Source organism: Nesoenas mayeri (assembly GCF_963082525.1).
Source record: "Nesoenas mayeri genome assembly, chromosome: Z".
NCBI classification, from domain to species: Eukaryota; Metazoa; Chordata; class Aves; order Columbiformes; family Columbidae; genus Nesoenas; species Nesoenas mayeri.
The window spans coordinates 33720769-33741879 of NC_137542.1; the positions used below are offsets into that span (position 1 = coordinate 33720769).

The 21111-nt window shown below is 42.1% G+C and overlaps 1 protein-coding gene across 1 annotated transcript in view; it reads right to left on the minus strand.

Annotated features, from left to right (window-relative positions):
* Positions 1–15445, minus strand: part of ZNF462 (zinc finger protein 462) — a gene marked incomplete at both ends in the record, with an annotated part of 51748 nt that extends 36303 nt beyond the window's left edge. Inside the window, 5 exons of the mRNA XM_080362643.1 lie at positions 2871–2989; positions 6157–6260; positions 8058–8222; positions 9146–14634; positions 15226–15445. Of these exons, the coding sequence (XP_080218769.1) occupies positions 2871–2989; positions 6157–6260; positions 8058–8222; positions 9146–14634; positions 15226–15445 (6097 nt within the window). The remainder of the gene's footprint in view (positions 1–2870; positions 2990–6156; positions 6261–8057; positions 8223–9145; positions 14635–15225) is intronic.
* Positions 15446–21111: the final 5666 nt, after the last annotated feature.

A 21111-nucleotide genomic window follows, 5' to 3' on the forward strand; every position in this document is an offset into this window, starting at 1 on the left:
TTATCAGTTACATATTACCTTTTTACAAATAGAAATAAAAGATTTTTTTGTACAGCACATACAAGTTGCTCAATGGAACAGGATAGTAAAAGGACAAAGGAAACTCCAAGGTAAAAGATACCAGTGAGATACAGATATAGACCTTCATGGTTTGTCAGTATAAGAGATTCCTGGACCACAGTAGGCACTGAACAACTGTTAACTTAAAAGCACCACAAGACATTAAAACAAATAAAGGACAATTACATATTAAGCATTCTAGACACAACTAATAAATATACACACTATTCAGCCATATCAGTTCAGGTGGACATCAGCATGAACGAATGTGTTTGACTGCAGAGGAGATGCTACAGTTTGGCTTAACAGAGGTCTTCTGTACATTTTTGACTGCCAGTTTTGCATTTCATAAAACAGTTATACTAAAACACCTACAAATAAAAAAATAAAAAAAAATATGTGGTGTGTCTCAACACCCAATATGTACTCAAAGCATTATGTTCCAGATTACACAGAAACTAAGCAGGGACAATACTCTGTCTTACAACCATCCACTTGTGCATGCAGCACATCCAATGTCATGACTAATAAAGCAAGGACACTAGAAAATGCTAACAACAGCCCCTCAAAAATATAAAAAACAAAAAAAAAAAGAACAGGTGAAAAAGTCCAGATGAAAACAACAGACAGCCCATTTAGAGATGCTACAAACTGTTATGCTCCATGCCAAAGGCACATACTGGGTGAAAAACAAATGCTAGAAACACTGACTGGTACCAGCTATTAGGCAAGAATGCATTTTATAGCCCACTGAATTCTGACCCATCTCCAGAAAACAAGGGAGAGAGGCAGACTGAGTTCAGGATTGTATTGAATTGTAAAGATCTCCGGGGGACGTTAGAAAAATTCAGGGGCGACTGAAGTTTCCACTTCTAAATAGGCTGATTGACAAGAGACAAAAAAATGGTGACAAAAGAGAAGTTCAGAGAACCACAGTGTTGAAAAACTGGGAGTCTGAGGATAAGTCTTCATATCATCTTTATTCAGTAGTATATATTTCTGCAGGATTTACTCAAAACACAGCAAAGCTCTGACTGAAAAACATATAACCAATTTTTCTGTGATGTGAATATTCATTTGGTAGAAATGGGCTGAGGCAGAAATACCATTAGCCTTTGGAAACCCTATTATAGAAGCCATTGTGCAAGCACTATCTAGGCAAACATAAAATTGTGGTTTTGTATGATGTGAAACACAGTCCTTCAAGAAGTGTCCACTAATCAAGTTCAAGAACGTGAACTCACAATAAATAAATCGATGATTTACATGAAGAGGAGTGTGAAGTAAATATCAGCTGCATGCTAACTTTGGCTTTAAAAATCTGGAAGGATCAAACAACGTAACACAAAGCAGCCCAACTGTACAATAGCATAAAGAAAACGTTACTTTATGTTTGGTGAAGATGAAGAACCATGTAACCTCCATACAGGACATACAGGGTCTTTGACTCTGTAAACACGAACTGCTGCATACAGTTGGATTTCCTAGAAGGGACACAATGCCATGGTCCCATACAACAGGAAGTTGGCAAAAGTTATGCTAATCCGCAATACCCATCCAAGTACAGAAAAAGGTCCTGGCATAAGCTCTGTGAAATCTGAAATCAATACAGGAAATGAAGTTCAAGACACCATCAATCCCTCCTACATTTTTGTAGATGAAAAGTCCCTTTGGATTAATGTTGACAATTACTTTTTTTTAAAAAAAATCTGCAGACAGCTATTAATTCATCCTGCCTTTTCTCCCCATTTTCCCATCATCCTACTCCACCCTAACCTCAGTATATGACAAATGTGAATGTGTAAACAAATAATAGAGGAACCTTTTTGTCACATGTTCCAGGAGTTTCTACTTGCATGTTTTAACACCTGGACTAGTTTGCAGTTTTTTAGATTGGTCAATGATGTTCTGTTATTTGCATTAGAGTGCATGTTTGGACTGTGGTTCCAGGGCTACTTTTTTGTCCTTTTAACCACAAAGATGCAACTCTAGCCAATAGAGCAATAGGTTTTGATTCCAGTCTTCTGACAACCTTTCAATGCCTAGGGAGTGATGGTGTCAAAAGTCTCAGGCAAAGAACTAAAGATGAGGAAATTCTGAGTCTCATACTTTTTAATATTCAAAGGTGCAACACAATAAGTTGACTTATCCTGTACGACACACCACCTTCCCAGTTCCTATTCATCAGAAGCATGTCTGCTTGCTTGCTTGTAAGAATTCCGTACTGCAATACAGAAATTTGCAAGACAATTTTCCATATATAATAATAGAATCATGCCATCCTCAGTCTGCTGGACACAGACTTGACTCCCAAAGTTTGCATTGTTTGGTTTTAACATAAAAGCCAGTGTAAGACTATACAAAAAACAAGGTGCAATCCACAGTTCTTTTCCCAGAGTCACCTAAAGCACAAACATAAATAGAAACATAGCAAAGCAAAGCTTACCACCAATCCATTAAGACACTAATGGTATAAATGAACTGATTAAATTCTCTTGGAAACCAGTAATAATAATAGTAATAATAATAATAATAATAATAATAATAAATCATTCATATAAAATAATACAAGAAAGGAAGAAGCTATTAAAGTACTCATCACAGTTTTAAACTCTTGTCCTTCCAATAATGCTATCCATGCTCTCACTGATTACAACAGGTGTGTAGGCTGGCCAATTGTGACTTGCCTTTGAAAACCTTACCCAAATTTCGTGACAAAACACGTGATTCAAACCAGCATCTCTGAACAGCCACAAGAACATACGGGCCATTTGGGTTGCTGCACTGCAAAACTGAGACAGAAAACTTACCAGCATGAGCCTTGAGTATATGAGTTTTCAGGCGGCTATTATAAGAGGACTTGAATGGGCACAGTTTGCAACGGAACGGCTTATGGTGTCCATGATGGGTCTGCATATGACGATCCAGACTTGGAAAGAGAAAGACAGAAAAAGGATATACAAAAAAGTAAATAATTTCAACTATTCCTTCAGTTTTGAGGCAAAACACTTAAGAGTAACAATAAACTAAATAAGAGGCAGACCAGGCTCCACTATCCTTTCTCATACTTTCTTAAAATTCAATAGGTCTGCTTACAGAATAAATAGAATCTAATCTGAGGAAAAGGAGCTGACACCAATTTTGTTATGCAGAAAGCAAGCCACTTAAATAAACTTATAGGGCAAGATAAGTACAAATCAAATTATACCTGATCCAGACTTGAAGGACCAGTTGAAGAAACAAGAACAGTAAAATTATCATAACAGAATTTTTCTCCTAGTCAACATTGTTGTGAAAATATGACCCTTTTTGTCCTGCTGATGATGGGAGGAAAAAAACAAAACACAACAAAACAAAACTGGTTTTGAGCACCTCTACTGAGGAAGCCTTCTTTTGGTTACAGCAGCAAAGACAGATTAGAGATCCTGCTCTGGGGAGGATGCCAGCAGGCTACAGTTGATGAGTTCCAGGATTAAAAGGCAGCAGAGTTTCAGAAGCAACATTGTGGAAGATTCTGCATGAAGCTCAACAAGAGAAGAGGTGGCAAAAGACCAGATCCTACTTTCCTCAGGAAAACTATAAGCTACTGACAGACTAAATACCGGGTGGTAAACAGAACCTGCACTCTCCACAGTTTCTTGTAACAGCTCAGTAAAGACTGGAAGGGAAAAAGGGATGTTTTCCAGATTTTCTAACAGGAGATCAAATTAATTCTATTTGAGTGACTCCTGCAGAGCTCTGCAGTTCCTACACAGTGGCTGACAATCATGAATTCACAGTCCCTATGTGGCAAGCAGGTAGTTTCAGCTTGGGTTGTAAATATTTCCAGTACAGCCTCTTCTTTGGACACATGCATGCTTTTTGATCTAGTCTTAGTTTGAGTCATTTTATGCATGGTGATGGAACAACAACATGGCAGACACCACATACTGAAGGAGTGGCAATTTGCCAAAACTACCCCACCTGTCACCTTAATTCTAGATATATTTGAGGTTTGTTTCCTTCTATTTTTCCTAAATTGTCCTTTTTTTTATTTATTTAATATTTTTTTTTTACTGAATATCAACACATAGATCAAGTGGTGGTTGTTCCAGCCCTCTCACACTACACAAGATTGTCACGGGATCTTTAGTCCCACACTGACAAGAGCCTGAGCCAGAAAATCCCTGTTTACAAGAGCTAACACTGAAGTCTGTGTATTCAAACATCTGATGGCAGCAAAAAAATAAAAAATGAGCTTATGTCTCCTCTCAGGGCCATTTCATACAGACACAATTTAATGGAAATCCAGAATGGAGTTCATGGCAAGATAAAATGTACAGCTTCTCCCACAAATGGGAAAAAGTCTCTTAAATGAATAACACATTGCACACTTCCAGTGAATACTTCATAGAACAAAATTTCTTTTAAATAGCTGTCAGAGAATGAGCTTTATTAACAATTAAAGTAGACTGCCAAAGACGTATATAATACATATCAAGCTATTATAAATATATACCTCAAGGTATTCTACACAGTAATAAATAAAACTATATTCACAACCACATATTTGGCCAAAAAAAAATCTTCTGAAGGCAGGCTTCTAAGTTTTGGTCACATTTGAGAGAACAGTGGACTGTTTAAGCGTTTGATTTGGTTTCTTTCACAGACTTCATCTCCCAGGGGAGTAATTGCATTAGAAACAGAAATAAAAGATGAAACAGAAAACTTCAACTACAGCGACAACATCTATTACCAAGTTGGGTGATGATACTTGTACTATTCTTCCCTGTCATACACCACTTTCTGACTTACCATCCTTCTACTTGTAGGATACAACTTCATCCATTTCCTAGATAGGAAACAGAGTAACTGGATTCCAAACTCAACACAAGTCTGATTTTGGAAGCAAACCAATTTTCTAGGCAACCAGCAGGTTGTGTAAACCACATGAGGTAGGGGAATCCCCCACTGTCAGCCTTGCCAAAGCAGGGTGGGATATGCCCAGGAGTACCCTTCCTTTCCCCAGTCCCTTTTTTATTGTTGGCTGCTCAATCTCATGGACCTTTTCAACAAGGCACAGGAAACTCTGTCATTAATTAGCAACACTGTGACACTAGAAATCAGAAAAGCAGAAATCTCACTTTTTAACATAAAGAGTTTTAAAAAGGCTTTTAATCATGCTTTCCCACATGCTTTTGATTGGAAAACAGTGAACATCTTCACCAAATTAAAAAGCTCTACCAACAGTGCTATGAATGCCTAAATCAAATGAGCACCTGGATCTCTCTTTTGTTAAAACAGAAAAAAAGCAGCTCTCTCTCCAGAAATTAGAGGAAACATGAACCTGTGAGCCAGTCCAAGATGCCAGTGGAAAATATCCCACAAACTCAATTTTTGGGGGGCACACCATTTATAGATGATTACGATTAAAATATTTTTAAAACTACACAGCTTCAGATAAAGTCAGCCTTAAGCAAACAAATCACAAGAAATGTGACTATTCATGATTACTATGTATGTTTCACATGCTACATCAAACAACGAAACAGGCTGAAAGAGTCACTAGTATGCCACACTGGTGTGAACTTGAAATATTTGTAGACTGAAATTGCATACCATAATTAAGAAAAAAATATAATTTTGATCTAAGTTTATGACAGTTATTTAACATCAGAAATGAAAACTCAGTCATCAAAGAGTTGTAGTAATTATAAACAAGGTAGTTATATGCAGCAGAAGTTCCTTATATATGAAAGATTAACAAAGAAAATACTTTTCTCTCCTCTTCTTGGCTGGCAAGGCTCATGCATTTGACAAGGTTGCTTAAGTGGTGGCCTCAACTGTTTGCCTACTGGAAGAAGTCTTATTCTTTTGTTTACATGTTTTTCCCCTACATGATGAAAAGGGCTTAAATAAATTCAAGCGGATATAAAGATGGGACCTTTTATAAATAGCCAATCTTAACAACCAAAGATTTTGCAGCATGGCAAATACCTAAATGCTGAGAAGAGCGTTGCTCAAGATCAAGTTGAGTGAGCTCTTCAGTGTCAACCCACAAAACAGTAGTGATAGTCTGTGTTTCTTTTGAAAACAAAAATAAAAGCCACAACTTACTTGTGCCTGAAAGCAGAGACAAAGGAGCAATACTGGCAGCTGTACTTGTCTTCCCGGGTAAACATGGCCAGAGCCAAGTGACTCCTCTCGTGAGATCGTAGACCCTGCATAGACATCAAAACCCGGTCACACTGGCTGCAGTGGTAGCCCCCAGGCCTGGTTTCATCTTCCAAGGATGCTCCAGATTCAGCTTCTGTAAATTCCACAATGCCAGGGTCTTTGGTTCCCTCACAACCCTCCATCAAAGTTGTGTTTGAAGAATCTTCAGCTTCCTGCTAAAAAACACATACCCCCCCAAAGCCATCAATTCTCTCTCCCTTCTGCCCCTCAGTCTTCCAGTGTGTTCATTATAATGCCTAGGTTTCCCACTGTATTTTTTGTCTAAATATATCCCTATGTGAACTCCACATCAATGGCTTTCTGGAAAAAGGCCCTAGTCTTGAGAGGGAAAAATGTAATTATATCTGACATATAAATGCATGCATATGTAAAAAAAAAGAATCTCACTCCTTGATCTAATTTGTGTCAGATAATGCAAAAAGACAAGAAAGTGAATCAACTATCTTCCAGTTGCCTTGATATGAATCTTATAAACTTGATCAGATAAACATTAGTAAGGTACAGAGCAAGTTCATATTAGTTTATTTTGCTCTAGCTTATAGTGTACCTACTCTGCAGACTAAATCAGTAGTCTAGTCTACAGTAGACTTGTCCACCAGCATCAAATTCATAAGAAAGATGGTGCCCTAAGACCCTAGAGTCCTCTTTAAAAATAAAAAGCAAACAAAAAAGAATTTTTAAAATTCCCTTTCCTAACTTTCCTCGTTTCCCTTTCTAAACAGAGCATGCATTTTTGCAGCAACATTATATAACCTATAAAAGCATTTCCCTCACATTCTTTTGGCCACAGATTTCGTCTTTTGTTTCTTGCTGCAATATTTCTATTTACTCAAAATAATGCACTGACCCTACATAAACTTCACTTGAGAAGCAGAGAGAGCATGAAATGGTCTGCTGGGAGGGAAGCCTCTGAATCAGTCAGTAAGTAGTACCTGGTAAGGTAAAGGAAGCTCAGCGGCAGGGCAACAAAAGCTCTCCCAGGCAGCATGATTTAGGCTACAAAGCACTTGGCTTCCTCAAAAGCAGATGATGTCATGAAAGCAACACCCTTAGTCAGGCACTGAGACCTGTAGCAGGAATCTTTGCCAAGAGCCTACTGCAGTGCTGCTAGTTCCTGCAGCCTTGTTTTACTTTCACTACCCCTGTCGCTGTCCTTGGAACTGGGCTGGGGAGCATGGCCTACCCTTGGAGATGTCCCAGAAGGCGTTTCCTTTCACAGGGAGAAAGGAACAACACTTTTACATCTGATCACCTGCACAGGACCACTGGCTGAGATGGTCATTGAATGGTTTGTTTGGATCCAGTGTGCAAATTTAATATGGGAAGGTATATCACAAGCAACTTCACACATTTGCATGTGCACGCATCCTCCTCTTAAAAAACAAACAAACAAAACAAAATGAAAAAAAACACCACCAAGCAGCCCTTTCAGGGTTTAACTAAGCAGAAAAGTAGCCCAGATAGCTGAGAGAAAGCCTCCTGCTCATAAACCAAGTCTTTCGGTCATCAACGACATCAACTCCTCTGTGGCTGAGAAGAAATGAGAATTAAATAGTCTTCGTGCCCCTGGATCAAGAGTGGAAAAAAGTTAAAACATCTTAAAATAAACCAAATGCACTTCAGAAATTTAGTGTTAGATTAAAATATCATGCTGAACTAGAATACCCAGTTCAAAACCCATCCGACTTCACAAGAACCCTCCATAGGTTTTCAATGAGCCCTTTATTTTAAACAATGCAAGAAGTTGCAGTCACCTTTAGTCATCTTTTTCAAATTCTTACCTTTACTGTAGCTGACACAGAAGAGACATTCCCATACTGGACATGCTTGCGGAGGTGATTACAGATGGCTCGAAGTGTTGGATGGACTTCCACGCAAAATTTGCATTTGTAGCCAACCACCTTCCTCTCTTTAAGTTTTGAAACATCTTCCAAGTGTCCAAAAGCCTGTTTGAGTACACAAGCATAAATCACTGAAGTATGCTTTGTTATCTCATTTTCAACAATACAGACCAGATTTTATACCTGAAGGGAAATTATGCTTGATGTACACATGTCCTGTTTTGCAGAACTGCCAGGTCAATTTTTGTTGACATCTCTTAATGCCTCCAGAAAAAGTGGACAAGGCATTTGTGATAGGACAAAAGTTCAGTTTCTGCAGAACAGTGGTCCTCTAGAAGACCATTCATTTTGGCCTGAAACTATGCTCTTTCATGACACCACAACTTCCCCAACAGCTGTGTACAGCTTGTCCACAGCAAGTACATTTCAAACTGAAGCAGAAGGAAGGGGGTAAGCAGACAAGAAAAACGTTTGGTTTTGTGCTTATGAGGCACTTGCCCAAAGCTTCAGTCACAGATAGATTCATGTAATGTAAATATTGAGTGCTTAATGAGAGAAAGTACTGAGAGAGAGACAGGTTGAGAACGAAACTGTTTTGTTATTCAGAGGTATATTGAAGAGGGGGGATGGCACATTTCCTAAAGAATCTGCAACAAAGTACATAGCAGCCTTGCCACAAAAGAACAAGTAACTGTCAGATACAGCTAGCCTTCCAGGAGGGTGGGAGGAAGGAAAGAAGACAAAATACTGAAGAAAGGAGTAAGAAGGAACAGGGCTTCCTACAGAACCTAACGATGGGTGGAGGATGGATGACAAAATTAAAGCGGAATGTAGAATTGACTTATGGAGCTCACTGACACGCTGAGTCATTGATTAGCCTGTGATCATTTGACCGTCAAAGAGAACATGCAAGTGGGCATTAGTAATAGGCAGCCTCTTGGGGTACAGAAAGAAAGGTAGTGTTTTTGCTTCTCTCCCCTGGCAGGGAGCAGGGAGCAAGGAAAGAGACCAGACACACAAATCCTTACCCTCTCCTGTTTGAAATCTGCAAAAGCACCATCTGCGTATTTCTGCTTGCTCAAAAGCTGCTTCCTCCTCTCCTGACGTTTGGCACGCTTCTGGAATTCCTCGTTGTGACCATTCAAGTGTGCAGTCAGCTCTGCCGTGCTATGCAACTTCATATCACAGTGCTTACACTGGTAGACAGGGTTCTGAGAGCGCGTGCCACTTCCCAGTATGGCGAAGTCCCTCTTCAAATCCTTGCTGTGGTGGTCAGTGTAATGCATGCACAGCAGCTCTGCTGTGCTGAAAGACAGTTTGAAACATTTTATGCACCTGAAGGGAAGCCACTCAATTTCCTGAGCCTCAGTCTCCACCTCAGGCTTTTCAAAGTCATTCCTCTCCTCAGCTGGAGCTGGCTTTTCATGCTCATCGGCATACACAGCAGTGAAGTAACCCCCCAGCTTGCTCGCATGCTGCTTCTTAGGGAAAACACCAGGGTGACGCTTCATATAGTGGGACACAATACCCTTTTTGCTGAAGGACTGGAAGGAACAAAGCGAGCACTTCTTCTTCTCTACAGCCCTCCTCAACTCCTCGCTTAACTGAGGAGTATCATCCTTAGGAGGAGATGGAATGATCACTTTATTGGGTTTGTCGCTTACTGTCCTGGAGGCTGCTAAGCAGTGAGTGTAGTAAGCATCAATGTCATGTCTTTTCTGGTAGTGTGCCGCAAGCCCTTTACGGATAGGGTTGGTGTATGAACACAAAGCGCATTTGAAGAGGTTGTTCTTGCCCTCTGGCTGTGCCCGGACGTTGTTATGTTTGATGCGGTAGTGCCTAGCTATCCCCTTCCGGGTGGAGCAGAAGTATTTGCAGAGCTGACACCGGAAAACTGTGTGAGACACTAAATGAGAACTGGAGAAATGAGGTGCTGGCACAGAAAGTTCTCCAACATCCTCAGCAGCAATTTCTGGAGAGGTCTTGATTTCAGCCACCATGTCTGGCTCCACTGAAGCAGACACCTTTGGTGGTGACTGGGCAAAAACATCAAATTCAGGCTGATTGTGGTATTTCTCATAGTGAATTTTCAGCTTCTCAAGCGTTCCATGGGTGTAAGGGCAGAGTTTGCACCGATAAGCACCAAAGCCTTGCTTGAAAATCCTACTAGTCTCTTCCACATCATTCTGAGCAATGTCATTTGACTGCTCCACATCATGCACAAAGTCCTCAGCAGTGACCTTTACTGATGGGTGCCGTTTCTGGTAGTGTGTGAGAACACCATGAATACGTGTATTAATGTATGGGCAATGTCTGCACTTGTATACAGCCCCTGGGTTAATGTCTATATCCTGAGCAAAGTCTGCAGCTTTCACTTTCATGCCAGGATGCTTTTTGCCATAATGTGTCAGAAGACCATGTAAGTTGTTGTACTCAGACTGGCAAACTGTACACTGATATGGAGTGGAAGAGATAGCAGGGTTTGCAGAAGCCAGCTGGACAGTTTTTTCCTGGGAAAGGCTGGGATCCTCTGCACACTCTGCATCCTGATCCAGCTGTGATGTTGTTATCTGGTCTTCAGAATCCATCCTGGCCGCAGCTTCATCAACCTGTGGGATGGATTTCTCAGCAGCATCTTTCTCCTTAATTATATCTAATAACACAGATTCATCTCCATTCATGGCCCAAGGGTGAAATGCTTGGTAGTGATTAGTAATATCCCAAATGGAAGATGCTTCAAAAATGCAGTCTCTGCATTTATAGCTCTTCATCTCTGTTGGCATCACTAGAGCAGGAGGGGAAGGATCTGGACCCGCCCAGAGTTTAGTTGCCATATATGTGTAGTCAACATAATGTTCAGGATGTCTCCTTTGGTAATGCACAAGCAAACCACTTGGCTCAGTGTGTGAATAAATGCACCATTCACAGTGATAACCAGCTTCTATCAAGCCATCCAAAAATGCCCACCTCAGAATGGATGTGACCGTTGCCTTCAGACTCGGGTGATCTTTCTTAATATGCTTCCTCAATGCATAGAAGTAAGGTGATGTGTAGCTACACTGCCTGCATTTAAGGGCTCTCAGCTTTGACTTGTCCCGTTCAGTGCTGGAGGTGTGAGCAGGCACGCTGCCAGTTGATTTCTTCTGGCTGCGATCGCAAAGGCTTCTAATGGTGGCTGTATGCTGCCTAATCACATCTGCGTTAGCTTTGAAGTCACGATGCTTCTTTTGGTAATGAATGAGCACGCCTTTCACGGTCCGATTTCCATAATCACAGTGTTGGCAAAAGAACATTTCATTCTCGGGAGGATTCACAGAGGTCTCAGATCCACCCCGGCTCAACTGCTGCATTGATACTGGTGGCCTCTGAATACCAGGTGACAACTCACCAGCCCTCACCATTGCTGCAGTGGGGGGTGCCTGTCTGATATATTTGGCAGTGACCTTTATTTCTGGGTGCCTTTTCTGGTAGTGGACAAGCACTCCCACAACTGAGCGGTTGCTGTATGAACAGTGTTTGCAATAATAGAGTTCAGAAGCAAGGTCTGGGGGTGGTGGAGGGGGAGGTGGAGGTTGAGAAGCCAAGTTGGACAATTTTGGGGAGACAGGCATCCCCAACTCAAAAGACATCTGAGCCAGGGCAGAGCCCCTGTCAACAGAGACTACACGCATAGTCTTCTGAATTCTGAAATATGATGCTTTTTCTTCGGGGTGCTTTTTCTGATAATGCACCAGGACTGAATGCATGTTAGGGCTCGCAAATGAACACACGTCACAGTCATAAACAACCACACTATTGACTGAAGGTTCCTTCTGATTTTCACATTCAGGACTAAAACTCTTGGTGGCACTTTTGTTGAAACCAGCTGGCACACCAGCCCCGCGAGCCATGGGGGTGGAGGTTGCCATAGTTTTTGGAGCAGAATTCAAGATCTCTCTCAGTGTCTGAGATTCTGTGTTTAGCCCTTCTTGCTGCTCAACAACGTAGCTTGAAAATATCATTGCATTGTTAATTTTCACTGTGGGATGCATTCTTTGGTAATGTGGCATCAGGCTTCTAACATTTGGGCTTGTATAAGAGCAGAAGCGGCAGCGGTAGATCAGATCAGAATGATCAAAGTTCAGTACATTCATAGCTTCAGGATGATGCTCTCCATAATGCTGCTGCAGGTCCTCAAAGTTTGTGTAGTCAATGTAGCACTCAAGACACCGGTACACTGCACTGTGATCATTTGGATCCAGGATATACCTAAAGCTGAATTTAATATAGGGATGCATTCGCTGGTAGTGGGTGCTAACACTCCTGGCAGATTTGTTGCTGAAATCACAGTGTTTACAATAGTAAAGCCTGCCTGAGTCATTAAACTCTGAATTCTCATTGTTCTGATCAGTGCCATACATGTTTGACTGGCTCCCCAGAACAGAGGCATTAGGGCTCTGGTGGTCCTTCATGCTCACAGAAGAGTAATAGTCTTCCTCATCCTCAGATAAAGTGAGCTCAATCTCTGCTCCATTGGAGGAATTGTAGTCATGCTGCATGCTTCTGAAGTTTGTTTCCTTCTGGGAATCACTAGCCTCTCTGCCCCACATTTGCTGGGGTGCATAAGAACTGGAAACCTCTATCATTGGTTCTGTTTGCTCCTCTTCTCTGTCTAACTCTACTTCTATCTCCACCTCATTGTCCTCCTCTTCTTCCTCATCATCCTCTACATTAATCACAGCATCTTCTTGCTGTTTGTTTTGGTTGATTTTGCTCTGCAGGTTGCTCGCTATTTCATCGATTCTAGTTCTCTTTTTCACTGGAGAGAGATCTAAGGGGAAGTCATTTGACGCCTTCCGAGGGGCCTTTGCAATAAAGTTATTTTTAGATGAGAGCCCAAGAATGGAGGTCTGGCTCTTCTTCACTGTGCTGGCAGAAGGGTGAGCATCTGCCTCACTCTCTTGTGGTGCGTTTGATGGTGGTCCATCATATTTTGGCAAGTTGTCACAGAATGAATGCTTGTGCTGCTGATGAACTCTGAGGCCTTTCAAAGTTGTGGTGGAATAGTTGCACATTGTGCACTTGTAGGGATGCTGTGAATGGGGCTGGGGTGACTGTTGCTGCTGCTGCTGAGGCTGCACTGGTTCCATCATCCCACCTGACTTCCTGCCATTTATATTTCCACTCTCATAAGACACTGTGCTGTCATTCAAAGAAGATGCGATGCTTTCAGTCTGAGAGTTCATAGTGTCCCATTCTGATGCTGTTCCTGTGTGACATTGCTTGTGGGCACCAAGCTTTAACGAACTCTTGCAGGTGAAAGGGCATTCATCACACTTGTACACAGCGGTCTTCCCAGACAGGTGGATGTTCTCAATGTGACGGGAAATGCTTCGGCGGTGCATTGTCAGGAAAGGGCAAAAAGGACACTGGAACCTGTTCATATACCTTCTAAAGGGAATCCCCTTTGTTTCCAATAGTTTGTTGCCATCAGATCCCATCAGCTGCTCTGCAGACATTCCTGAGGTCTGGTGATCCATGGAGTTCAAGCCATTCTCGCTGTCCATTTCATTTAGCTCTTCATCCGAGCTGGAGTCATTTAGCATACTGCTTGTTTCCAGGTCAGCAGAAGAATTCGTCATATCAGCAATTCCATAGCGGGATCTGTCAGACAAATTAACCATGCCTGAGTTATGAGGTGACTTAGGCTTCATTTGAGGGTAAGACACAGAAGAAAACTTGGAAGATGTAGAAGAGTTGGGCCTGATAAGAGAATTGCCCATAGAGCTCCTGAAGTTTGAGACATTAGCATTTGACATCTCACGTCCTGTTGTATTCATGGAGATATAATTAGAGTTTGGAGAGGTATTCTGGGCACTCTTACTCTGTACATCAGGTGCACCAGTTCCATCTTGCTGCTGCCTCAGGCTTGACAGTATTTTTACCATACTGCGATGCTTCTTCATCATGTGGTCACACCAGCGCTCCCTTCGAGGTGTCTGGTAGCTGCACCATTCACAGCAAAAGTTGCCCCTAGACTTTGTGAGAGGCTTGACCATGGATTCCAAAATGCTCCGCTCCACCACCTCAGCAGGCAGCTCCTTGCATGGTTCCTGCACTGGCACAGAAGCAGATGCTGATTCAGATATAGCAGCAGCAGTAGCAGCTGGAGGAGTTGAACTCTCTTTCAGGTTGTTCTTGTGATACATTTTCTGGTGCTTAATAATCCTTGCACGCCTGGGTGACTTGTAGGTGCAGAACTGGCAACTGAAAACTTTGCCAAACCCTTCATGCATCATGATGTTGTAACTTAGGGAACTAGCAGCTGGTGGGCCCACTGAGCTTCCCCCAGCCTGTGCTCCATGAACCTTGCGTGTGTGCTCTATGAGGAGGTTTTTAGAACGGAAGTAGCGCACACAGAACTTGCACTGGAAAAACTTGTTGGCTGGTTTAGGATTTGGAGCCATGTGCTGACCATAGAAAGCCTGGCTCTGGCTATAGTAACTTCCAGTCCCCATCTGACTTGTTGCATTTTGCCCTAAAATGAGAATTAAGGTGTATATGTAAATAAATAAAATCAAATAAAGAGGCTTTTTCTCCAACCACCCGGTATGCATAAGAATGCAAACACATCCTGAATATATAATAATCACACCAAGAATCCCTTACTTGCTTATGGTGACATCTAGATATCTGACAGTGGTCAGAAAAATGGCTATTATGCATAGTGTCTACATATACGTGACTGTGGTGTACAGTTTGGGACAGACAATTTCCAAAATAATCTTCTTGGGGAAAAAAGAAAGCTAGTATACTAGGAAAGTTGAAAATTTTGAGGTGGTTCATGGTAGCGAAGAACAACCATGAAAATCTGGAAATCAAAAAGCAATATGAAGAAATACATGAAAAGCAGCTGGGAAATAAAATCATCCTCCATGTTCGCATTTACAGAAAAAGCTGTGGTCAGAATCAATATGGCTGAAGCCAGACATCTGCTTTGTTGATATAGTAATAAAGAGAATGCAAGTTTTTAAAATCACATTAAAAGTACAAACTAAAACACGCTGAAATAAGCCACATGTAAAATAGAGAGTTAAGAGTTGAGTTCAGTCTTAGAGTTGGGATTTACCTGCTATTTCATCTGCAATTGTAAATTCATCCTTTACAGAAGAAAACTCAACCTCAGTCTGGTTGCTAGCATTCATGGAACCAGACCTTGGCTGGGTAGGACTTTCCTCAGAGACATCAGTTGGCTGCAGAAAAGCAGTGTGAACATCTTGAATGTGAGCTTTAAGATCTTCATAAGATGGAGCTCGAAAATCACAGCCATCACACTGCAGCACCTCCATGGTTCAGGAATGATCATTTACATTAGAAAATCCTGCAAGAAAACAGGAGAAGAAGAGGAGATATTGTTCACAGCAATGCCATTGTAGCAAATCCTGAAAACAGGCAATATCAGGTTTATGATGAGTTAATAATTTCCACAGGTTCCACAAATACTCCAGTGTAAAACTCAGTCTTTGCTTACCATATTAAAAGGCATCAATTCAGATTCACAAAAAGTCTAGGTAGCTCACAAGTTGCTGACTCAATACTACTAACAGTCAACTTTCTGACAAGTATTGATTGAATGGACTTTGTCCTCTTGGCACTTCCATTGCACAGGATAAGGCTGTTGTTCAGAAGTTTGTCTTCTTCTAAGACCACAACCCATATGCTAGAGAAACAGTATATTACTCCCAGTCATGCACTGAAATTTACAACCAGAAGACAGCAGCTTCTGCCATTATGAGACCCACTCTAACATTCTTGGAAGCTGCCAAATACTGCTTGTTTCACTACCATAGATTAGGAAGAAATCTGCCTTTCTTCTTAACATCCTATCAGTCTTGATGCTGTTGGAAACCCTAGACATAACTGCAAGATGAGATGGAGCTGCATGAGCCCAAGGTAGAATGCTTCACTCTGCCCTACTTCCAACAAGCTTTCTATGGGCATTTCCATTATTTGTTAGAATGTTTACAGTTTCATTTTAGCCTGTTCTGGGGACACGACCTTTGTGCATTAGTCTGGAGAATGGAAAGTGCTGGAGGAAAAGAGGGACTGCAATGGGAATAGGGATACTGCAAAAGCACAATGGAAACAGTAGTTAAAAAAGACTTGTGGCTTCCTTGATTTATCCGAAAACTGTTGAAGTATAAAACAAAATAAGATACGGTAACATGAAGCATGGTGGTTCAGCTTGTGACCAATTAATCCTGCAACAGAGTTGTATGTTCCTGCACTGCCATGAAGGAGAGGACACACAAAGCACAAGCAAGACAAAAGCCTTAGACCTGCCTACCCTGTGCAGTACTTAGGCACAAGAGCAACCTTCCTATGTTAATAGAGGAATTACTTCTTTAAGCTTCCGTGTGCTGCACTGGGAAAGGATAATAAACTGGGTGTTTCAGAGGTCCTAGACACAAGGGCAGCCCAATGCACTGAAAATTCCACCTTTATTGTATGTAGAGTATGAAGCTACTTCCACAGAGCAGAGAAAGCTCCAAAACATTAGGGTGCAGAAACAAGAGATGGTACTGCATCAGGATTTTATATGAAAGAATGCTTCTTTTTTGATAGCCTGGTAAAATAAACTTCTAGCAAGTTCAATTCTGGACAGTATGAGCAGGCTCTCCCCATATTTACCTACATTACTTTGCAGGCTGCACTGTCTCCTTTCTTTCTCCTCATTCCCACCACCACTAAAGAAAATGAAGACTGCACCAGCTTCTTTTCAGCTAACAAAGTTAAAATAATCGAGGTACTCAAGCTTTTATGTGCAAGCACCAGACCAAATTGTGTGGAAGAGGTTGCTATCTGCTTTGGATCAAATTACAGCAGCGAGAGAAGCCCCACCCCGCGTCTCCTTTAGCACAGTCCATTAGACCTGAAAACGAATTTTTCCATGGAGCAGACGACTCCTGCATTTAGAGCACTTCACAGAAAAGCAGATCATCCAGTTTTCACTACCCATCCCCCAAGCTTAGTCCTTTCATCTCAGCCAAACAAGCCACAGCTCTGCTGAATGTGTTTATCACACTTTCAAGAGATATGAGCCCCTGCGTCACTGAAGCTTTAAGACTCACTAAGCTGCCCTAGTCCTCTGAGCTTTGGGAGCAGCCATTTTAGCTCAGACAACTATTGCACTCAGGCTCTGAGCTTCTTGCCTGTGCACAACATGGCCTCACTTAGCTGCATCTCAAGGACGCCAGCCTTTTTCTTTTCTTCCCCCTTTTTTTCCTTCTCTTCCTCCTCCTTGGGTGACACTTGAAAAATCAGCATCCCCAGAACGTATCTCCCCTTCTCCTGCACGACTTGCCCCACAAGACATGTAGCTGCTGTCCCTTTGCACTGCCCAAGCAGCACCTTCCCTCTCTGAGCAGATCGTCTGCAAACATCTCTGAGGCTTGGTTCCCCTGTCCCACTGATGACAAATGTGACAGTTCAATCCAGAAACAAAGCATTACAGTATCAAGACACTGGTCCAAGCTGTCCTACAGGCAAAGGCAACACACAGCTGAGCCTCCCAGCAGTGGAGGGGGGGTGGCAGGCAGGGGGACTCCAGCCTGCCGTGTCCCTGGGGAGCCCTCCTGCTTGGTGCAGAAGACACACAACCCCACTCCCCTGCCAGATTCCAAAGTCTAATGACCTTTGTTAATCACCAGCCAGCCTGTCTGCATCAGCAAACCCTGCCAGCAGACACACCCTTCACACAAAGGCTGTAGCTATGCCTTTTAAGAGAGGTTCTCTCAAAGCTCCATTGTGTAGAACAGAGGAAAAACAACACAGACACACATCGCGCTCTTCCCCCCTCAGGCTCCTCCTCCCCCCCGCCCCCCCCGCCCCAACTTCAGACCCTTTAGAAACATCACCGCAAAACGTTTTCAGCTCTTTTTTGGAAACTTCACGCCAGCTTACGAAATAGGTAACTAGAAGAGAGTGCAAACCTGAGCTTCTGAATCAAGATATTCCTGGCAGCTTCAGGAAGTAAAAACCACCAACAACCGCATCTCTAGCAGTCACAATACACTGATGGTTGGAGAGGGTATCCTCAAGAACGCTGGTTGCTGTCTAGGCAGTCTTAAACCAGCAGTATGCTTCTGCTACAAATCAGAAGGAAGAGTTGAAGAGATCATGAACAGCTGCTGATTACAAAAACTGATGGAGACTTTCTAATGGGTTCCAGCTTAAATCTCAGGAGGGTCTGTATCACAAAGGCAGCACCAAGTCAGAAAAGAGGTTAATCTTGCTGCAGCTATGAGGAACAAATATCAGTTGCAGCTGAAAGGACTTCAATTGGACGTTTTCACCATGCATCACACTGTAAGCAGAATGAAGCATTTTGTAAGGAATTCAGCTCTGCCATTTCCACATTTTTCTTTAAAATTCAGGCATTGCACAAAGGGTGAAGAAAAACAAACTGCTAGTTTGAACTCATATATCAAAAGAAACTGAAACACAATGTGTGTCTTTCTCTCTTTTTGTCAGCATGGGATATGGAACTGAGACCCACCTACCCACCAGCAAAGAACATTTTCAAGTGCAGATGTTAATACACTGGCAACACACACACCCCAAGCAAAGGAGACAAAGTAAGATTTGCACAAGATTTCCATCATGACTATTTAAGGCAACACATTCCATAATCCTTTAAATTTTTGAATAACACAATAAGAAAATTTAGAAGGGAATGGAGGTGGAGTAAGGGAAGAGTTACCAAATCCACTAACTCGAGAAGAGGAAGTGTGGAAAAAAACCTCAAAACAACCAGACACAACCACCATGAAACAAATCCATAAATCCCACAAGCCCTCCAACATACAACCAGTCTCTTGAAACCACATTACCCACAGATAATGTGACTTCTAAAATAGTCTTATTAATGCGATGCTAACCTCGCCAAACAGATTATTAAAATGCCATTGTCTGACTAATTTACATTTACAGCCTCTTATTAAAATATATGTCTTTAATGCTTGTTATGGAGAAGAGGTATTCTCATTTTCCTTATGAGCAGAAAGCTTCCAAAACGTTGGGCAAAAGGGATTCTCAAAGCCTCAGTTTTAAAGACCCAAGGTGAAATCTCCAATTGTCTTCAACATCCTCCTGTACACTCATAAATGTATGAGAAGATCAGAGACATCAGTTGCATTAAATTTCTAGGTTTTTAAAAATCCAAACCAAAAGATAATTGTGCTTGTTGAACAACAGTCATTACAGAATTTGGCAGCCGTCAAAGTAGTACAAATCGTTAAGTTTGGTTTTAAAGCTTCAAACTACAAAATTAATTGTGAAGCCCAAGGCACTGACCTCAAAATTGAGTTTCTGTGGTTTGACTACCCATACGTTGTATTTTGAGAGTGAGTCAGCAGAGCTTCTAGAAGTTAAGAATATGTATATGCACAACCACAACTGAAAAGGTCAGTCAGACCACACACACTATGTGAACTTCCAGCTCAGTATTATTAGAGTGACTTAGCATGTCAAACAAAGGAATCTCCAGTTCTCCAAGCCTTCCTCCAGTCAGATGATCAGAGGCATCTTCATCCCTACCTCATACACGCAGGTTACACACACAGCTTTCATTTTACTCTGTGCTAAGATGAAGCTGAAAGAAATTTCTTCACAGAAAGGGTTACCACGTTACTGGAACAGGCTGCCATCCCTGGAGGTATTTAAAGGAGGTATAGATGTGACACTAAAGGACCTAGTTTAGAGGTAGACTTGCCAGTGCTAGGTTAATGGTTGAACTTGATGATCTTAAAGTTTTCTTGCAACCTAAATGATTCTATGATGTTATGCACCCTATCACACCAGCAGAAACACTGCCAAACAAGCCCCTCGCAACTGGACACAAAGTCCCCGTGGAGATGCAGTATGTCAGGGCCTCACTCCTCCTGAACAGCCCACCTGGGGCTCCTCCTCAGGCCAGGACCCCATTGCCCCCCCGGCACCATCAGTCCCCACCTCAGCATTGCCACAGCAAGGCCCGACTCCACAGACCCATGCCCTGAGCCCCACAGAACCAGGCCCACAGCCCAGTCATACCCCACGGAGGTTCCCAGTGCCCGTGGCTGAGGCTGCCCCTGGGCCTGCCCTGCTCCTGGCTGGGGTGGTGGGATGAGCTCTAGCTGCCAGGCCCTGACCTGCCTCTCCATGGGGAGCCCCGGCAGCCCTCATGTGGCACCTTGGGTCAAAGCAGATCAGCACGACCAAAAAGTCTTAGCAGAGGCTGGAATCGCACACCAGAATCATCTTTCTCCTTCAAAACACACAGGAAGCTTCAGTGTTGATCTGATCTCCCTAGTGCCTTTTTCCTGCTGTTGGAGACAAACCTACCAAAAATAAACTGCTGAACACTACCAAACTATGTGATCCACACACAACTAATTACAGACAGAACAAGTTTTCAAAATTCCTATAAGTTACACGGTAGACATTTTTATCTGCCAGACAAGCCTGGGTTTTACGAGGCACCAGTGCCTGAAGCTGTGGTGAGGACCTTCCAGCCATGCCACTGGGGCGCCTGGCCAGGTTCTGCTCATGTACAAGGATGCTACTCTGATGTCTTTGGGTTTGGGGTTGTTTTGCCCCCTTTTTTAAAAAACAAACAAACAAACAAACACTTCTTATAACATAAGATCACAACAGGGAAAACAAGGACTGAACAAGTAAAAATGATAGGAGCAATACAAAAATGTATACGTTTGACTGGAAACCTGAAGGCTATTCTAACTGGAGGAAGCCAGCCTCATCTTTCATTTATTTAAAAAAACAAAACAAAACAAAACACCAAAGTAATCCAATCCAAAACAAACAAACAAAAACAAAACAAAACAAAACCCACAAACATAATTAATGAGGAATTCAGAGAATAAATTCAAGTCTCAACGACAGTCAGGCAAACCAACTCAACTCATGGGTCTTTTTCAATGGCCAAATTCTAGCCAAGCTACTGAGATTCTTGATT